At 38.2% G+C, this 15,423-nt stretch overlaps 1 protein-coding gene across 2 annotated transcripts; it reads left to right on the top strand.

Annotated features, from left to right (window-relative positions):
* Nucleotides 1-2,103: 2,103 nt before the first annotated feature.
* LOC138959717 (transcription factor MafF-like) lies at nt 2,104-12,520 on the top strand. Of its 2 annotated transcripts, none has more exons than XM_070331306.1 (2): nt 2,104-2,712; nt 5,263-12,520. In XM_070331306.1, the coding sequence occupies exons 1-2, from the start codon at nt 2,701-2,703 to the stop codon at nt 5,740-5,742; spliced, it is 492 nt and encodes a 163-aa protein (XP_070187407.1). In that variant the 5' UTR covers nt 2,104-2,700; the 3' UTR covers nt 5,743-12,520. The 2 variants fall into 2 exon arrangements, with proteins under 2 accessions (XP_070187407.1, XP_070187408.1); XM_070331307.1 differs by lacking the exon at nt 2,104-2,712 and adding an exon at nt 4,220-4,635.
* Nucleotides 12,521-15,423: the final 2,903 nt, after the last annotated feature.

The following is a 15,423-nucleotide window of genomic DNA, read 5'->3' as shown; positions in this document are numbered from 1 at the left end:
ATGTCAGCTGCAACTCGTCGGAGCCTGGAATTAAAACCTGTGGGGATCAAACTGATGATTCATCGCAGATTTTTTTCTCCCCCGAATTTTTTTTCTTACGCACGCGCGACTGTAGTGTCTGAGACAGGGAGGGATCAATCAATACCGTAACTGAAGTAGCGGTCGGATCCTCCCTCCTTCCCTTTCCACGGAACGGCGCTGCTGACCTCGCTTTCCCTTTGGAGACAGTCTGGAACCACAGGCGCATGAATGGACAACTTTCTTAGAGTAATTGCCTATCGATCAATAATCTTGTTTTCGGTTGTTATGTCGCTCTAGGTCGAAACAAACCTCAGGAGTTATGTTAGAGGGTAACAATTTAAGGAGGAGATGTATTTGGGTTGATTTAATTTTGAAGAAGGAATATTTTTCGGGATGGAAACAAGAGCTGAAGCTCATTAGAGTCGAGAATAATTAAGTGTCAACAGCAGTGTCCTATGGGGTGTGTTGCTGCTGAGTCATGCGCCGGGTGCCGTTGCACAGGGAGGGTGGAACAAGTTGTCTTCCATTCTGTGCCAGTGCAGCGGCATCTCCCCCCCCCCCCCCCCTACCCACATCTCTGCCCCCCCCCCCCCCCTTTGCCCCGGTCTCCTCTTTCCCCGCATGTGTCACTGTGTCGTTGTGTCTGCAACCGAAGACGCTGCTGCCCCTCCTTTCACTGAGTCTTTCTCAGTGTCACCATTTTTTCTTCTTCTTCGTCTTTCAGTAGCTTCCTGACATTGTAGTTGCTGCTACTGTATATTTGAACAGAGGCCTTTTTCTGGCTTACGCACTTACTTACTTGTGCTGACATTAAAACTCATTTTCCAAAGACATATTTATTTGTTTTAATTTCACATAATTAGTTTTAATTGTAGACACTTCGAATTCCATTTTCCTGACTTACGTACCTACTTGTGCTGACATTAAAACTCATTTTGATATTGTCAAGAGACAGCTATTTGTTTTAATTTCACATAATTAGTTTTAATTGTAGACATTTCCATTTAAAATAATGTCAGACATGGGTATTTGGCTTTTGAATTACAATGCAGTTGGCTAAGAATATTTGAGCTTCATCGCTGCCTTAATGTTGTTGATTAGTTTATGATCGTGTCTTGTGTAACTGTTGAAGAACATCATCATCATCGTCGTCGTCGTATCCATGTTATTTACACTTTGTTGAATGGTGATTTCTGCATAATTTGCATCCTTAATGCGTTATTGCTCATCAGCTGGGATGACAATCAAGGCTGTTAAATCCCAAAACGATTCAAGAATCAAACATAGTTTTTCAAGAAAAACATTGATAAATTATTGAATTTCACTCCGCTGTGTCTTCGTCATCAACATCCTTATCATGAAAAATTAAAAAGCCCAAAGTGTGTGTCTGTGTGTGTGTGTGTGTGCCACGGTGTGTGTGTGTGTGTGCCACGGTGTGTGTGTGTGTGTGTGTGTGTGTGTGTGTGTGTGTGTGTGTTAGGCCTACTGTGAGCACTCATGCACACCTTTTCCCCCTTACTCTAGATGCAAACCGTATGAAATATGTGCATAAACCGAAACAGCTCTAGAATGTTAAGGTCATCAAAGTAAATTCGTCTGGCATACTCAATGACTGAGACTGAGAGAGTATTTGAGGACAAACTAATATTGTTTCCATAACTTCCTGAAAGAACGAATCTGGTAAAATTGCTCAAAATGTTATTTAAAATTAGCTTGACTCAGTAAGAAATGAAATGCTATAGGTGTATCACTTAAATTGTTGAATGTCGCAACTGGCTCCTCCTTCGCAACAGGCTGGTCGGCATCAGTTTTGACAACTCTTGCTATAAAAAACAACAACACAAAAACAACAATACAACAAATCTTAATTTGGATTCGATCTATTCATTTTGGTTAAAAACGCGTGGGTAGTTATTTGAAAGGCGCACCTGCATGAGGCATAGAACGATTTTGTTGAAAACCACACCCGAAGGCAAAGGCTGTTTTAGGTCAGTTCTACGCTTCGCTACCGTGTTGGTTTGAACGACCAAAACAGTAATCGCCTTGGGTTACTCGAATTAGCTGACTGCCTGCCAATGTTATCCTGTCGCCAGAGTAAAACAGAGTCTGGGGACACAAGGACACAGATCAAGTTCTACTCTACTACGCGTGTTGTCGATCAGTGTTTACACTCCGTTACTACCAGTCTCAGTCACAACGTTGTTGCTTGTCTCGGCTCTAGCGACCTCACCAATACACATGCACCGTATTGAGCGAAGTCATGGCTAAAATTAGAAGGGGCCCTCCCTGCCGATTTCGCTTCTCCGCCTAAATACTCCCAAAGCGTGCGTGCAAACGGATTGAATTTGGTTCACAGGCGTGTGTTAGTGTACGTCCTTTGGTTATCTGACAAGTTTTCATTTAAATTTCTTCAGAAACAGGCAAAAAGTGGTTTTCCCGCGCAGTGTATAAGCTGATTCATCAGATTTCGCGGTCACCACGTACTTGCTGACTCATCACATAGGCACGCAGCGCGCGAAGCACTCTCGGAAGGCTGACTGGCGTAAACTACGTAACTGGTTTCGTGTAAACTTGGCGACTGCACATGCTCTCGCTTCAGATCAAAGTTGTGGATTTACCAAACACCAGGTTGTCTTGGATTGTACCAAAACATTGTTTTTCGACTAAGGGTTCCTGAATATGAGCAAAAAGGTGAGTGAAATTTGACCGTTTTAAGGATAAAGCTTGAGTTTTGGGATGGCGTGGTCCACACTCGTGTCTTTGTTTACGTTCTGTTTACAGCCTGCGCCATGAGCCCGTTTAACTGCGTAGAACGCTCTTCTGTGATCGTTGTGACATTTGTCAGTTTCTTTGTTATCAACCATGACTCTTTTTTGTCGTAAATTTTCATATTTTATTTATTTAGAGATGTACATTGCTCGAATAGCCGACTTTTTGGCTCATTGTGAAATGAGGTCGCGTGACCTCGAAATGGCTCGTCATTGATTCGGCCAGGCCGCTGTGCGCATAACAAAGTCCATTGTTACCCGAAGCACAATTCCTTCACATGAGCAGGCATTTACTCCAGTTTTTGACTATGTTTTCTTTGGTACTATTTCTTCCCCTTTTCAATGTTTTAGTTTGAAAGGTGAAGTTTTAGGTTATCTGGTGAATTTGTGTCACCAATCACTACACGCTGCGTGCTTTTTATCGATTGACGTAGTGAGCGCGTGCCACGCGAAACTGTTGATTTCCTGCTGCTTGGAAATCCTTGAAATGAACAGGTTGCAAACCCTCATTCGCTGAATCGGCAGTACGATTAATAACAAACACAAGTCTATATTTTTAATGAAATATTACTGTCTGTCTACGTCTGTCTATATGTAATGGGGTGAGTGTGTATTTTAGCGACAAGGGATGAGGAAAAGGCCTATCAGTTTTAGACGCGAACTTCAGTCTGACTGGACACGCCTGGCACAAAAGAAACGGGAGTTTCTCATTATGGAAACTGAGTCATCGAAGTTGGTGTGCCGTCTGACCTGGCCATTTTACCCCCATCGTCGCGATTTTGAACCTGGATTAAGTTAGTTGATATACAACAGACTTTCCCCTCCTTTTCTGTCCTTTAAAAAAACAAACTTTACAATTTAAACAAATGAAGTGTTGCACGAGCAGAGACATCCATGCCATTTACTATTTAGGCTTCTTTATTTTCTTACTCGTTACTTATCAGAATTACTTTTTTTTTTTATCCTACCCAACAACAAAAAAAGTGACAGGGGGGTGGGAGAGGTGTGAAGATTTGTTTATTCGCCCCCTTTTTTTTTAATGTACATCTGATTTTTTGGTGTTCATTGTTCAATGAGTTTTTCAACAACGTTTTTTGACGATGCTGACTTAATTTGTTTTACTTTTAGATTTCTCTGTTTCAGTGGAAAAAGAAACGAAGAGGAGTAATGGGTTTTCCACTTTTTCTTTGTGTGGAATGCGGGGAACGGGGAAGCATAGCTTGACAGTCTATTCAACAAAGAAAGATCTACTTGCTGCCACATGCATTCTTTGTCTAGAGGTTTTCTAATTTTAGCATCTCTCGTGACACAATCCCATGCTGCACGGATTCACAACAGTTGGCTCTGCGCCTGCGCGAGGCAAAACGTAGCGCTGCGTCTCTGTGACGTCACGAAAAATGGGCGGGGCTTATGAAGTGAAAGGTCAAGAAACGGGATCGACTCGCAAGTGAGGTCAGGTTGACTGGAGGTGAATTTTTGCTAACTCATGGTAAATGGCCGAGGGAAAATCTCATTACTCTGCGCTTTTGTGGATCAGAAATCCGGCTGTGATTATGGTGCAGTGACGCATGACAGTTTCCTGCTGGTTGAGAGATTCGTCCTGAGTAGTTGAAGATTTTATTTGGTTTGAACTGTGCCTTTCAAAGTAAGACAGGCAACAAAAATGTGCTGACAAAATCATGAATCAGCAGTTTTATTTTCGTCCAGCTAGTTTGGATTACTTCAGGGTTTGTAGTCTTCCACATTTTTCTTCACTGTTCACATCCTTGTGGTGTGTCCACGAAGTTGTTCAAGGATCTGACAATTCAGTTGACTAAGGGTGTCAGTTTTGGCCAGGATGGAAGAAGTAAGTTTGTATCCTCTTTTGATTTGGAATTGGAGCTTCTCTTTTTTTCTGGCTTTTTGGACAGGTCAAGTTGTCAAATCTGATTTTGTGTCAGCTATGCTGCAGTTTCAGTATTTTTTAAAATTTTGGTTTGTCTTTTTTGTTGTTGACTTGTTGATGCAACTCTCTTCTCAGTTGTTTTGATTTCTGTCCACGGTTCTGGGCCATGGCATTCTCTTTCTAAAAGAAATTATATATCCTTCTCATCTCTCACACCTAGTGTGTGTGTGTGAAAGAGAGAGTTCGGGGATTTCTTTCGTGCAGCTAAAGTTTTGTATGCAGCAGTGAAACTGTATTATTTATTTATTAGCTGTCATTCCCACCCAAGTCATAATTATGCGAGCCCTGTTTTCTCCTACGAACCCCTTCCCTGGAAGGATTCAGGTGCCTGTAAGTGTAAGTCACATTAAATACACGATTTCAACAGAGGTTTTACTTTTACTCAACTTAGTTGGAGTAGGCAACTGGAGATAGGGATAGTATTTAGTTAGGACAGATTTAATCATTAATATCAGCTTACATGAGTGAAAGGTATAGATCTGGATATTGGCATAGCCTTTACATTGTGCTTTGTTTTGTCTTTTGCAGATCTTCCTGTCGCAGGTAAAGAACGAGGAGATCATCGCCCGGGCACAGCTCTTGGAGTTGGAACCCCCGGAGTCTCCCAAATATGTCAGCGATGACGAACTCGTGGGCCTGTCGGTTAAGGACCTCAATCGAATTCTCAAGGGCATGAGCAGAGATGACATCATCAAGCTCAAGCAGAGACGGAGAACGCTGAAAAACCGTGGCTATGCAGCCAACTGTCGGGAGAAGCGGATTTCGCAGAAGGAGGTGCTGGAAGGAGAAAAGCACAACCTTAAGGCCGAGGTACATCGGCTGCAGAGAGAGAACGATGTGGTCAAAATGGAGCTGAATGCCTTGAGGTCAAAGTGCGATGCTTTGGAGAGGTTCGCTGAGCTGAACCACATCGCCGTGCCCATAGCCATGGCCCCCACCATTACCGCCACACACACATCCGTAATCGTCAAGACAGAGCAACAGTTCCCCCAGACAACGGTCTCCTAACATAGAACTGTCTCTCGTCCCATGTGACGTTCGATTGGTGGTGGGAGACAGAACAACGAGATGGGTCAGAGTGGAATATAAAGTAGAAGAAGACAGTAAAATTGAAGAGACTGCACGTTTTTGTGACTGAAATCTCCCACGTTTGAGTCAGGGGACAGTGAATCAAGCTTGCGAGCCTTATTACAATGCATACACCCCACCAAATTTCTGCCATCCAACATGAAAGACTTAGTCGACATTTTATCAGGTTCATCGTGTACATTGTCATCCCTTCACATCGTCATCATTCTCATCGGAAAAGCATGGATGATGGATAAAGAATGCAAAGGGTGTTTGAGACAAATGGAACATTGCAAAGAAATGTGACTGGAGTATAATTTGTCGTTGTCACTGTCAAAGACAGAGCCACTCTTTTTATCCTTTTGACGGTTGGATTGTTTTCTCTAAGAAAAAATAAGTTAAATACTAATTGGTTAGTTTGCTATGTTATATTACTGACCCAATGATTCTTTGGTGCATTGTGGGTGAACGGTGCATCAATTTTCTTTTTTTTAATTGTTTTTGTAATAGAGAGAAAGAATCTAATTAATGGATTTCACCTGGTTTCTCTGCAACAAAAGTTTTGGGGTGGATACTTATCTCAGAGGAGAAGATGTATTTTTTTGTTGTATTTCCCCTCAACCGACTTCAACAGGTTTTATTTTTCACATCTTCAATGTTTGTGTAATCTAAAGTGCTCCTCCGTGCTATGAGGGAAAGAAAAGTTTATTTTGATTAACTCGTTAAGTTAGATCGCATAATTTCCACTGTATGTGTCAGCAAAGATGGGAACAAGAAATGTCTGTTTGCTTCAGTACTGTGTTTTCCTTCAAGTTTATTAATATCAGTTAGCTCCCTTGAACCAACACCTGGCTTAACTTTAACTTGTAAGGTACCTGTAGTATCTGTTTGATTTGGTTATGAATATTATTAGGAAATATGAAGCCTGGAATTTGAAGTTGCTCTAACTAGAAATTGTAAAGCCCACACATCCTGAAAGGGAAAGGGTTTCTACAATTTAACAGGCACCAGAATGTAAAGATTTTGTATTTGTTGTAATAGTAACGTTGAGTGATTCTTGGTTGAAATGTTCTGAAGTGAATGTGGTTGGGAATGATACGTTTGTACATTTACCAGAGATATGCCGTTTGTCAGTTGTATCGACATCATTATAACTGTAAATATGCATCTTTGATTCACGGTCACCAAACATCGGATAACATCTTGCTGAGAACTACAGTTAATGTACTCTATATTTTTGAACAGCCAATCAAAAAGGACCTCCAATTTCATTGTAATTACCTGATCAACATTTTGCTACATGTAGTTTCACTCCAAATGCTGACTGACATTTTCAAGTTGTGTTCGAATTCGCCTTAATTAAGGATGATAGGATTGTTTGTTAAAATGCATGCTTGGGTTCAAAGTCAGAATAACGTTATGAATGTAAAAGGGAAACCTTTGAAGACGCCTGCTCAAATACGAGTTGAAGAAAAAAGTGCACAAATTGAGTGAGTGTTGCTGTTTTAGTCAAATTAGTGTTTAGGGTAGGGGTGTAAATCAAACACATCTTGTCTGAAACTGTGGTGGGCAAAGAAGCAAATGCATTATGTTCAGAAAGTATACTTGTGCTTTGCTCAATTTTTTGAACATTTGTGTGAAAAACATACAAGACATTTGTTTGACCTTCTACACCTATGGGCATTGTTATGGGTGTTTGCTTGCATTTTCTTAGATACAAAGTTTGTATATGGTTAAGAATCGATGGGTTATTCTCTAGGCAGCAGTCTTGCATAAAACTGCAAGTTTTGGAATTACTTATAAATAGTGGCTTTATTTTGTTGTACGCTGTGTGCGTAAAGATTCATCACTTAATTACGTAAAGCTTTCTCTGTCTGGAGAATTTGATAAATATCTTCTGTTTTTAAGAAGGGGCACAGCTCTGTAGTTACTAAGTTGGATTTACTTTATACCAGATGTTATCCTTGATACTATGGTCGTTAGTGTACACACATAATCTTGAACTTGAACTTAAACAACATACTTTGACAACTGCCTCATCTACAGAATTATGCATGCAAATTGTTATTGAAACTGAGTTTCTCTACAAAAGGAAAGATAAAACACAACTTCTTCCAAGATACGTTGATCCAATTTCTTTTCCTTCTGCTTTCTGTGAACTTGTGTGAGTGTTAAATCAAGACAAAGAAAGTGAAATGTGAGGAGGCGAGTGGCATAAACAACACAGACTTTTTTTGTTTTCAAGATAGTTGGGATTGTTTGAGAATGCATGTACCCATACTGGTCTAGTCTGTATTTCCATTACATGTGGTACCAAGTTAAGCAAAATTAACGGAAACTGTAACTTGTCTGATGATGTCATATGGTGCTTGTGGCATCATGTTTGGGTTTTTTCTACTGATTTTTTTTTTACTGTTCATTGCTTTTCGTGTGTTTTTTGTCAAAACATTGAATTGATTATATACTTGATGTACTAATATTCCTTCCAAAGTTGTGCAATTTTGCTATTTTTATTCATGAATATTTTTTTTTCAAAAGAGTTCCTTGTACTTTTATGGGGAAGGCCAAATCATCGTTCTTTTTACTTTGATTGACATTGAATTTTAAATTCCTTTTGTAACGTGCTGTGGGTATTGTAAAAATGAAGTATGCTGTGTTGTTTATGCGTTGATGATTCTGTGCTGTGTTCCGTGTTGTTTTCTGGCATTGCTCAGGTAGAGTGTGTCATGAGTTCTGTGGTAATGGCAGCTGATGTGTTAGAGACACTTGTTTTGATATTTTGGGGCTCTGGAATCCAAGTCTTGTATTATGCGTTTGAATGATTTGAATTTGCATCACAGTCCTACAAGTGTTTTTTTCTTTCATTCTGACTTTGCAAATGGTTTTTTTAATTGTTTTTAAAGCTTAACTGAAAATGTCCTTCTTTAGTTCAATCTGCTGTGCAGTATTTCAAATGTCATCTGATTTTCACACAATACTAAAAAACAACAGTGCTTAAATTTAAAATATAAATTCGTTACGTGGGATTGATCAATGGAGAGATGCGCACTGTGTTAACAATGACATTGATTAGTTCACATTGTTTACAGAAATCCCTTTCTTGTTTTGAAACTTGTGTCAGAAAGATTTTTATTTTTTTTCCAGAAGACCTGTTCAGTGTCAAAACTTGATTGACTGTGATGCAGACTCATTAGGTGTGATTTTCGTTTGCTTTCCCTCCACTGTTCTCATGTTTTGCATTGCAATCATTTTTGTCGTTTGAACATTTTTAATCTGGATTAATTTGTTGATGGACTTTTTTCAGTGCGCGTGTGCTTGTCTTTAGAAGAAGGTGTGGTTGTATTTCCTTGTGTTGTGGTGAGAAATGTACATATTTGCTTGGATATTTATGACAAGGGAAGATTGACTATAGTTGACATTGGTATGGTTTTGTCACCTGACAATGACACACGGATGACGCATTCCACGAAAAAAAAAAGGTTGTTCTATGCATACGAATATTATATTTTTGGAAAAAATATCCCAAAATTTCCTCTGTTATTGTTTCTGGACTTTCTTTTCTTTCTTTTCCCCATGAACAAGACTTGCGAGAAACTGAGAGGATTCCAGGATAAAAGGCAGGTGTGTTGGCAAGAGTATGGGAGTGATCATGTTTGTCTTTGACTGCGATAATGTGAGACAGTAAATGAGTAATGATGTATGTAGGCATGTTAGCGCAGAAAGGATGATCTGAAAAACAAAACTGCATACCTGTACCAGACTAATGTACAAACTTATCAAATCACCAATGTGCTACTTCAGAATTGAAGGACATAAAAACGTAATTGATTATCATCAATGTTTATGCTGAAAATGTGCATGACTTCTATGACTGATCTGGTCTGAACCAACCCTGTCTTGTTGTCCATGATGTTAACATTTCATCTGTTCCATCCTCCATACAATCACTGGGTCATTCCCATTAAATAAGTGTGCACATCTCTTGTCCATTTTCATTTCATCGGATGAAACGTGTGCCAATGATAGCAGATTTGAAACGTTTGTAACATACATTCTACAGAGTACACTTAAAAACATCGATTTAGCTGGCCTAGTATGAAAAGTTATACACTGAAGTCTGGCCAGTACCGACTCTAAAATTATATTTATCATGGCTGTAGGCTGCATGGTCTCTTGTCTGTCAGTATCTTTTACCCTCCTTTTCTTCTCAAAAGTTGTTTCTTATCGATTACTGAACCTTCAGCTTTTTTGATTCTTTGTCTTAAGTCCCTGATTTGTTTTGTTTTTGTTTTTTTCTTTAACAAACAGTTGACATGATTTGAAATCTTGTCATGCCAACCCCCTCTTTACTGTAGCTTATAATCGATTTTATTTACTATTCAAAGCTTTCTCTTGCAATTTGCATGGTCAGTATTATTACTGTTAGACGGTTGAAAACGACGTTAAACACCAAATAAAGAAAGAAAGAAAGAAAGAAAAATTACTGTTAGATGGAGCAGTATTGCAAAAAATACTGAAAATTATCAGCACAGGCCTTTTGTGTCATTAGTGTTACAAAATATTTGTATTTTTAAAGCTGCCATCTCTTTAAACAAAAATTGCCATTGCTTTTACAGATTAGAATGCGATGCCTTTAGTTAAGAAAAGCCCTTTTTGCTCAGTTCCCACTTAGTAAGGAGTTGTTTTATGTTCAAATTTTAACGGCCGGGTTAGCTTTAGGACTAGGAGGAGTGTCAGGGGTATTCTTTCTCTTTTCTTTTTTTGTCCCATGTTATGATGTACATAACATTAACTGGTTGCTTCCTTTTGCCCTTAAAAGTATGACAACCCTATTTGTCATAGGGCTTTGACCTGTAGAACTCTCCGTCTTTTGCTTGATCTTTCTTTAAAGACATTCTCTTTGGTTACATGTACAGGTCTTTGCTCAAGCAAAACACAACAACCCCCCCGCGGGTTAGTGGGAAGAATTTACCCGATGCTCCCCAGCATGTCGTAAGAGGCGACTAACGGATTCTGTTTCTCCTTTTACCCTTGTTAAGTGTTTCTTGTATAGAATATAGTCAGTGATTGTAAAGATTTTAGTCAAGCAGTATGTAAGAAATGTTAAGTCCTTTGTACTGGAAACTTGCATTCTCCCAGTAAGGTCATATATTGTACTACGTTGCAAGCCCCTGGAGCAATATTTTGATTAGTGCTTTTGTGAACAAGAAACAATTGACAAGTGGCTCTATCCCATCTCCCCCCTTTCCCCGTCGCGATATAACCTTGAACGGTTGAAAACAACGTTAAACACCAAAGAAAGAAAGTGTTTCTTGTATAGAATATAGTCAATTTTTGTAAAGATTTTAGTCAAGCAGTATGTAAGAAATGTTAAGTCCTTTGTACTGGAAACTTGCATTCTCCCAGTAAGGCAATATATTGTACTACGTTGCAAGCCCCTGGAGCAAATTTTTGATTAGTGCTTTTGTGAACAAGAAACAATTGACAAGTGGCTCTATCCCATCTCTCCCCTTTCCCCGTCGCGATATAACCTTTGTGGTTGTAAACACCAAATAAAGAAAGAAAACACAAACATTTTCTGGGCCTTGAACTTTGGGGTGTGGAGGTTTCTTAAATTATGTGCTGCATTCCCAGCGAGTGGTATTTGCAGCTGATAAAGACTAGTCTTATCTGATCCCAAATTTGGTAAAGTCTAAACCTAGTGTAAGGCTTAATGCAGGAGAGTTAGTAAAGACATCTGGACTTTAATGCTATCTGTGTTGTCACCACAACAGTAAGAACTAAGTTGGATTTTTTTAGTTACGTGACTCTTTCCCTTGTCAAGTTGTGTTCAAATTATTTTCCCCTCAAGAGTTCATGTGCATCCAAACCATTGAAATTTGCAGTTCTGCAGGGTATTTTATGATCCTGGGCGCACATTGTTTTTCCAAAACAGGATTGAAATTTTTCACTTAGGGCATAGGCTTTGTTCTCATTTCACTTTATCAGAGACATTGGACACAAACTACTGTTCCTGTATATCTCAAGAAACAACAGTTTTGTGACGATGCTGGCCAAATTTGCAATCTTGTGTTCAATTGTTTCAATTTCTTTGGATAGAGTTCGATGTTATGAAGCAAGTGGGTGGCGAGATGACGACAACACTGACAAATGATGGGGCTAGAAATGTTGTGGTTTTTACTTTACCGACACAAAGTTGCATAAAATATGAAATAAATTTTCACATGCTTGTTTTGTTTATTTATTCTTCTGAAATGTGGTCTCAAGATGGTCATAATTTTGTCTGTTCCTCGGATGTGCAATGTTGCGAATCGCTTTGGATTGTGAATATGACTCGCTTTGATTGGATGTGGTATACTGTTATATTACATGTTGTGAGGATCTGATAGATGGCTCATGGTTGGTTGCATGGGACCCAGACAGTTTTCTTTTAAAATGCATGTGCTTATTTTGAACATTTTGCAACGGTGATGGCATTTCAGAGTTTTTGGCTTTTCCCGTTATTTCTTGTTTCTGGATTTTTTTTAAAATGTATTATTTTTTAAATACAAGTATTTTAGTTTTTTTATATTTAAATTTGTTTTGGAGGGCAGGGCTGTTGAATACACTTTGGCCTATTCCACTACTCTTCTTTGTAGAAAAAAAAATCAAACACCCTGCAGATATGAGACAATGTTTTCTTACAACAACATTCATATTGCAATTACTTTGAAAAACACCTGCATCAGTTCTGATTGTTAATGAGGTGAATCTTCAGATGATTGGCTTTAGTTTCAGTCGCTTACTTCAGTACTCTGTTTGGTGTTGATGTTCCAAGCCTTAAAACATCGTGGATTATTGCAACGAATGTATGTTTGTCCTTGTTCATATCAACCTCTAGTCTTTCCAATACTATATTGGCTAATTACCGTGTCAGTGCTGTCTGACCTAATATCTGTTCACAGTTGTGAAGACTACCCTCCTTCTCTTTACAAACTATTCTTTCTGTTTACATTCAGCAATGACAAACAAGGAAGTACCTGAATACATTATTTTGATAATTTTAGACAGTGTACATTGTGTGTAAAAAAGGTTATACCATTTGACCAGACTGTTGTCAGAACAGCTTTCTCTGAACCATCACACCAAACTTAAACTATTCTCATTTAGATTACAAACATGCCATACATGTACAAGTTTTTGGACCGGTTGAAAGTAATATATTGCAGGAATTGAATAAGGATTATGACTTATAAAAGGGCCGTGTACTGTTATTGATGGTACATTTTTGAGCCTTCATCCTTTCTAGTTATTTTCAAGGAAAACTTGTCGTTCATTACATTGCAAGTCAACTGGCTGAAACTGCTGTTACTGACAAATGTTGAAGGGTGAATTTTGTACATGTGGCTTTGTGGCCAACATCATGATCATTCCAGCGTCCATGCCTTTATTTCATGGTGTGTCTATGTTCTTTTTTTCCCCCTACATTATGTGCATCAATGCATGTCCAGTTTTTCGTAACAAATAAATCATTGTCACACAAGTGAGATCGTGTACGTGTTGTGCAGAGAGGGTGAATCTGCGATTTGTAGTTGCACTTACACTCTCACATACACTCAGACACACACACGCACATTATCAATCAACAATTAATAATTGTACTACAAACATACAACACACACAGACTAAGACCAAGAGAGGTCTGTAAGACTCGGGCTGTTCTTGCTTAAATAAAAGGATGCTATAGTATAACTACTGAAAAAAAGATCATGGATCAAGAAGTCTGTTTAAGATATGAGAATATATTTTATTACTATTGCCTACCAATCTGCAAATAAACATGTATATATAATATACCTACAACGGTCATTAACCAGCCTCTCTCATATAAGCTATGCCACGTACTGCCTTCAACTACAAACAGAACTAACTAGCCACTTGTATCACATATTTCTACATCTCCATGGATAACTAATACACCAATTATATCCGCTACATCCACAAAGATAGATAACCAGCCATTTGAACCTAAATACACTTGCGTGACAGTGTGTGTAGTCAACTTACCAGAGCGGTTAAAATTCAGAAAAGACGATGATTCAGCTGAAGGAGTTTTCTTTTTCCTTCACGCTAGTGGGTGTTGGGGTGTTTTTATTTTGTTTTCTCATAAAATTTCCAAAAGCATTTACCTCATTGAGCAGACACGAGCAACACTCATTTCACTTGTTTTCTTTATTTCATCGAGTATAAATGCAGAATTATTTTCTATTTTGTTCATTTAGCTTATGCTCATATCATGGTAGTACAAAATTGCTGCCAAGAAAAAGTATTCAACAAATAGTTGGCGATTACACACAGTGCTTACTAGCTCACCAAAAAATAAAAAATAAAAATAAATGACCGACTGCTTCCATTTTTTTTCTACTTTCCTGTATTAAATAAGCCTCTCCATTCCCCTACCAAATAAAAAATAAAAATAACATACATCCAAACAACAAATATAATGCCAATTTATAACTACATAAATGCCATGCTCGATTTATGAATGCCATCCTGAATTTACATATATTTTCCCAAATAAGAGGCTGCTGCTGCCCCACAGTATGTAAAGGATAAAAATGTAGATTGTCATCGTAAAAATTGAAACAAAATGCAACATAAGTATAATTAATGAACAATCATATATAAAAAGCATAACATGTAATGCACCATTGCATACATGTACAATTAACAGCTGATCATAAAAGCTTTTGCGGAACAGCACAATTTATTTGTGTGTGTATGTGTGTGTGTGTGTTTATAAATCCATGTGTGTTTATGTATAACTTTAATGAAAACAATAAAAACATGTCAGGCACTTATGAAAAATAAAAAACAAGAAAACAAAAAAACATGTGTAGAAGAAGCACGTGATTACTTGCTAGGTATGAAAAGGTTGATTAACCAGTCACAAGATTTAGTTACACAAAAACTTAAAGCATTTTTGTAAACCTTATTCTTTTTCTTGGCGGAGAAGGATGGTTGTGTTTTTGTTTTTTGCTGTTTAAAATTCTTAAATGACAATTGAACAACACGAACAAATCCACCTGTGAAGTAATTCAGTTAAATTATCTCTAAAACATTATTTTGAAGCTGAACAAAATGTACTACATGTTTAGAGATGTTTCCTCCCTTACTCTGAGTATGTATAAAAAGTAAGGCAAAATAAAACTTAGCAACAAAGCTTTGTAAATGTCTCTGAATTATCTACATATATACACCATTGAAAAAAAAAAGCAAAAGCTGTTATTGGATACCAGCACTTTTTTTGTTTTTTTTGTTTGAAGGGCACTTTAGGCAAACTGCATAAAACATTTTCAGATCCTTTAGAAAGTGGGTTAAAACTAGTTCATATGCTACGTGTGACCAAAACCTGGTTAATGAAATGGCTGGCCAAGAGGCTCTCAACGGGAGTAGCGAACCAGAGTTCCAACTGAGAGGTTGCTCCAGCGCACGATGTCCTAAAAATGTGCTTCCTACTTTTAATTCAGGCACCATTAGCAGATGATCAAGTGCATAAAGTGAGGTTGAATCTGAAAGCCACATTCAACCTTTGTAAAAAAAATTTTTTTTAAATGAAACTTCAAAGAAAACCTTGTGCAT

The sequence above is a fragment of the Littorina saxatilis genome, linkage group LG2 (genome assembly GCF_037325665.1).
Source record: "Littorina saxatilis isolate snail1 linkage group LG2, US_GU_Lsax_2.0, whole genome shotgun sequence".
In the NCBI taxonomy this organism is placed as follows: domain Eukaryota; kingdom Metazoa; phylum Mollusca; class Gastropoda; order Littorinimorpha; family Littorinidae; genus Littorina; species Littorina saxatilis.
This window is presented reverse-complemented; position numbering and strand designations above follow the sequence as displayed.